At 34.2% G+C, this 5964-nt stretch overlaps 1 protein-coding gene across 1 annotated transcript; it reads left to right on the top strand.

The window, feature by feature from the left end:
* Positions 1-753, top strand: LOC131605547 (protein FAR1-RELATED SEQUENCE 5-like). Its single transcript, XM_058877892.1, has one exon. The coding sequence runs from the start codon at positions 1-3 to the stop codon at positions 751-753; it is 753 nt and encodes a 250-aa protein (XP_058733875.1).
* Positions 754-5964: the final 5211 nt, after the last annotated feature.

The raw sequence follows: 5964 nt of genomic DNA, 5'->3' as shown, positions 1-5964 counted from the left end.
ATGGTAGCTAGCAAACTCGGGTTTGGTGTTGTGATAGGAAGGTCTGACAATGACACTAGTAGAAGGCAAGCATTTGTAACAATGACATGCGAGAGAAGCGAAAAATATGTTCCAAAAATTCGGAAGTTAAAACATTATGTCACTGGATCGAGAAAATGTGAGTGTTTGTCTAAATTACGCGGATATTGTCGGGTGAATAATATGTGGCGATTTAATGTTATTTCTAGTATACATAATCATGTGTTGGACACCAAGCTACAAGGTCATCCAATTGTATGTTGGCTTAAGCCGGAGGAGAAGGAAATTATTTTGGAAATCTCAATAATCAAAGTTATGCCGAGAAACATACTTGTCGATCTGAAATGGAAAAGACCCCAAAGTGTTTCAGATATCAGGAAAATATACAATGAACATTATCAGCAAAACATGGCGAATAGAGGTACGAGATCCAAAATGCAACAACTTTTGAAACTTTTGGGTAATAACCAATATGTTTTAATGTACAAAATGTGTGAGGATAAATTCAGCGTCCGTGACATTTTTTGGTTTCATCCAGAAAGTATCAAGTTATTTAATACATTTCCAACCGTCCCTATAATTGATTCAACGTACAAGACCAACAAGTACAGACTCCCGCTTCTAGAAATTGGTGTCACTTCTACGGAAAAGACATTTTTTGTGGGATTTGCATTTTTGAAATATGAGAAAGAAGATAACGTCATATGGGCGTTAGAAAAGACATTGTTTTGGTGACTACGGCGCGACGAATGACACTATGTAACACCCCAAATCTACCCCACAATTAATAGGAAAATCAGAGTACAAAATCTCAAAACAAACATCATTCATTGGAGGCGTCACATTTTCAACTTTAACAAAATCTCATGCAAGCTAATATATGAAGATATATAACACATATAACGAAGGAACTCATACTTCATTAGTCATTCAAATTCAAACAAACTTTATAACATCGCAACGGAATTCAAAGAACAACATAAATCTCAAATCATAACATCTTTACCAACATGGAAACAGCTATCAGTCATGTCTCACAAGAGAATAATAACAAGATCCAACAAGATATAACATCATAATCAACAACAAGCAAGCATCCCCTGAGTGCTACGTATCAGAGCATAGACACACCAACTCGAGCTATAAGGTAAACGGCTACTCCACGTTGTTACCTGCACGTTACCAACAAAGGGTAACATTCAAACAGAAGGGGTGAGATATTAAACGGTATAAAGGAACGTATGATAATATTCAAAGTAAGGAAGGATCATACATAGTTGACCACCTCTCAACTTTCAACAACTTACAACAACTTTCACCATAATCGCGGCATTATTAGTCATTCTCAACAACATAATCAATTTCATAACTAAACATCAACACATCACAACATTCATGTTACAATCACAACGAATTAAATGCAACTCAATATGCAACTTCAGGTTATGCGTATGCATTTGGTACCATTTGGAGTAAACTTCCAACTTAAACATTTGTCGTTCGGGCCAACTTAAACATTATCATATAGGCCAACTTAAACAATTGTCATTTAGGCAAACTTAAACAATGCAATGGATGCGACTCAATGATGCACATCCACAATCACAACTTAAACAACATAAACAACATAGGATAAACAACATCAACTCAATGTCGAATTTCAACGACAATATCGACCACAACAATATCGTTACTATTCATAGTAATTCATTGCATCTCAACCACATCTTTACGGTATTCAACATATTCCATATACAACTTCTCAAAATATCATCAATTTCGCAACATACAAATTAAGAAAAGCTTTCTAAAAGGTTTCCAAATCATTTCCATTAGATAGTAATTGATTAAAGCTTCACAGAAGTTTAAACGACACTTAAAAATGAGTTACAGATCAAAAGATACATCAATTTGAAATTTCCAAAAAGTTTTCAACAGCATGGTTCGCTTAGCGGGCTTAAGCGCGCTTCTCACAACTAAATCCAGAAGCGAACAGTTTCTGCGTCTCCGCTTAGCGAGCTCACGAATTTTAAAATTTATTCCCAAGTTCCGCTTAGCGAACGCGCGATTATGCAGAAAAACAACAACGATAACAGGTCTGCGTAACCACACTTCCACTACCCAAAACCATTCCCAATCAGCAATTAAAGGCATATAAAATCAATATCTAACATCATTCATCAATAATCATCACCAAAAATATGATTTCAAGCACAATTTCATGAAAATCCAACATAAACCATAAGATTCTAGAACACACATTCAAGGTTACTACACATACAATCTAACCCACCCTAAACATCATCATACAACCCTTTATCATGGAAGAAAATTTTTCCACTTCGGAGTCGCCTAACTCAATACCCAACCGACCACATCATTTGCATTGGGTATCTTAGACCGTTTCATTTTGTTTAGGTTTATTTGAAACTGGGGTGTTCTATTCCTGCTACATCATTGAAGTTGTTGACACATTCAACAAAAGAGGCAGAAACTTGGTTGGATCACTTTTAGGAAAGGATGACAAAGGTCATCAATTTGTCAGAGCTTGAGAAGGAATCAAATATGGAAAAGGCAAAGAAAGAACCAGTTTTAGAATTAAGTAGTGACAATTCATCCGGTGCCTTTTAAAATATAATTGAACCATTTTTTGAATGTATTGTCGTGCACAATGTATACTTCATACGATTCGATATTGAAGGTTGAGAAAAACACAAGAAAGGGGGACTTTGAATTGAGTTTTCAAATTTTCTTAATTTTAGAGAAACTATTCACCAAATCAAATGAGATAGACAAGATGAGAAAGAGAAATGACACTTTTAGTTTATACAAGTTCACCTTAAAAAAAATTAATCTCGTGCACCCGCCAAGGTGATTTCGCCTTAGAAAAGGATTTAATTCATTAATCTTGAAAGATTACAAACAACCTATAAAAGTTTAGAAAGACACTTTATCCCTCTCAAGTATTTAGACTAATAACCTAGTCACTTGAAGAAAACAAATCTCAACATATTACAATAGAAAATATTTACAACAAATGCTTCTAAATAAGCATAATAAAACAAGATTTAAGAACAAAAGATAACACAAATTCTGAGCACAAGCTCTTGTGTTACTAGATATTTTCTTAGAAATACATTTCTCATAATGGAGTGTTTAGAACAAACTCTCTTTGATTTATTTCTTTCTCTTTCACGTTGAAGATGTATAGTAGATGAAATAACAGTCTAGCAGCTTTTGGAACCTTAGCAGCTTGAGCAACTTCAAATTGATTTCGCAATATTTTCTTTGAAGGTGAGTGTCTCTATATATAGTCTAAATCAGTTGAGAAGGACAATACGTTGCTTTCCTTGCCAACTGACATAACGACTCAAATATGATCGTGGGAGACAAAGAGCACAAAAAAAAATTGGGTGTGTACATATGTCCTTGCAAAAGTGGACAAAGTAGTATACTATTGTCCCATTAAGCTTCTAGCCCAAGTTTTTGATCTTTACTTTTAGAATATACTTCTGATTCTAAAGTAGTAAGAGCATGGAAGAGATCAAGTAACGTGAACATCTCAAGAGAATTTGAGTTTTCAAAGTCAGAACGTAGTCTTCATAGTTGAATGCAACAATATTTTGGAATGACACATCTTAATTTCTGAGCTGGAACCAAAAGCTTATCTTAGAAACACTTGATGATCCTTATCTAACGAACATTCAACATTCTTCATAACTGCTAATGTTACTTCAAAAATGGATGAATAGTTCTTCCGAGGTGTGCCAACGCTGATTCTGATGATCTTTTAGATAATAATCCATAATCAACCAAAATGTTATATTTGCACACTTAAGAAACTATTATAGTACAAAATTATTTCATATAAAATATATGTATTGTTATCATCAAAACTAAAGATTGAGTGCAAAACCAAATCTTTTTCTTACAAATACATATATAATATATCTATTCTACATGTTGCCGCAATTTACTTTTACCATTTTACTTTTTTCCGATGTTTCTAAAGTAATGATTCTTCTGTTTCTGCATATTTTGGATATACATATCCGAACAAATCTTCCTTTTTTTAAAAACAACAGAAGTTATTTCATATGTACTTATCCAAAATAACATTTTTTTAAACAAAAAGAGTTATTTCAGATATACATATTCGAAACCCCTGTTTTCGTAATAAAAAAGGTGAATTCAGAGTTGTATATCCGAAACATGCCCTAGTGGCAGGATAAAAATTCTTGGGTCCAAAACGCTCTATATCTTTTATAAATAGGGACTCAAAACCATTTCTTCAACATTAAACACCACAAACAGAGATGAGCCAAACATATCCTCACCTTGCTTTTGTCTACTTCAGTGGTCAAATATCGCCACATCAATTTAGGTTCTCCAAGGACACGCCTCTCGCCGAGTTGATTACCATAATGAATTCTCTCATGCAATATCCAAAAAACCGAAAGATGGGTAAGCTCGAGTATCGTTCACCCTCATTTGACACCGAAGGAAAGATAAAGTTTACCCAATTTTCACTTAAGACGGATGACGATTTGAAGGTTAAGTAGAGTACTTTTCACTGATACTCTACTAAGGGTCGGATTGAGGTCGATGCGAAGCTTCAACGATTGGGAGAAAATGTTATCAAAATGTTGCAACGTCCTCAACTACCCGTTTATTATAACACCCCATATTTTTTATTTATTAATTTAATTAGAGTTTAAATTAATTATTTAGAAATTAGGTATTTTAAAATGGAATCAGAGAAGAAATTATGGAATAATGAGTAATGGGCCAATGTTGTAGTTAGTAAGAGGGAGGGTGTCAAAACTAATGCCTTACTAAAGTTATGTTATGTTTTCATAAAACAAGAGTTTTGCGAAAAATAGAAACACAAGAGCAATTGGGAGAAGCTGAACACGTAAAGAACATAGAAGGAGAAGAGTCAACAAGGAAGAGAGATCTCAAGAATTGGCTAAGGTAAGGGGGGACTCTTCCGATTAACCTCTATTATCGGGTTGTAGACGTTAGGACTGAGATTTGTATGTTATTAATTCGGTAGAGAAATGTGTTCTAGGTTGGGGTATTGACATTTAGGTTCAATTTTGTAGATTATGTGTAATTACATATTTGTGATGATTGATGATGTTGGATGTGTTGTTTGATTGATGATATAACATATATTGCTTGTAAATTGGTTTTGTTTTTCGAGTACAGTCGTAATGATTCGATTGGGTTGTGATTGGGGAAAATAAGTTGCTGTCAAAAGTACTTTTTTTGTTGCAGGTTGATGTAATCGGTTACGGTCGGGCTTGTAATCGGTTACACTGAAGCTGTTTTTGAAAAATTGTTTTTCGTAACTCGTTACGCTTTTTCTGTAACTTGTTACGCTGTAGCTTTTGTGAAAAATAATTATTTTTATAAAATTCATATCTCTTGAACCGTAAATCTGTTTTGGGTGCCGTTTTGGGCGTTGTGTCAATAATTTTATTCCCTATATATTTAAATAATTTAAAGAGCAGTAGCTCATTTTTATTTTATACAACCGGTATTTTCAAAATGGTGATGTGATGGATGTGTTATACGTGGTATTGTGATGATGTAAATCCCCTGTTGTTGTTGTGTTGGTTTGATGTACTTGGTACATGATTGTGAAAGGTTTTGTTGTCGTATGTACTGTGTGATGAGTTGAATTATGATAATGTCGTTCATATGATTGAAATGGTGATTAGCATGTGATAGATGATGCATGCATTTCTTAATCATATGGTGGCTGAATCCTGATGAAGATGGATCAACGGTCGCTAATTCCCATTGTGTGGAATTAGTGAGTGGAAGTAGCCGTATCCTTGATGATGGTGGATCAGTGAGATGGGTGAAACTCATGATTGGTACCACATGCATATAGCTGCATTGCATTAGGTGTATGAATTATTATGACATGAATGGAAG

This window comes from Vicia villosa, linkage group LG5 (assembly GCF_029867415.1).
Source record: "Vicia villosa cultivar HV-30 ecotype Madison, WI linkage group LG5, Vvil1.0, whole genome shotgun sequence".
In the NCBI taxonomy this organism is placed as follows: domain Eukaryota; kingdom Viridiplantae; phylum Streptophyta; class Magnoliopsida; order Fabales; family Fabaceae; genus Vicia; species Vicia villosa.
Note: the sequence above shows the minus strand (reverse complement) of the source record. Positions and strands in the feature narration are given on the sequence as shown.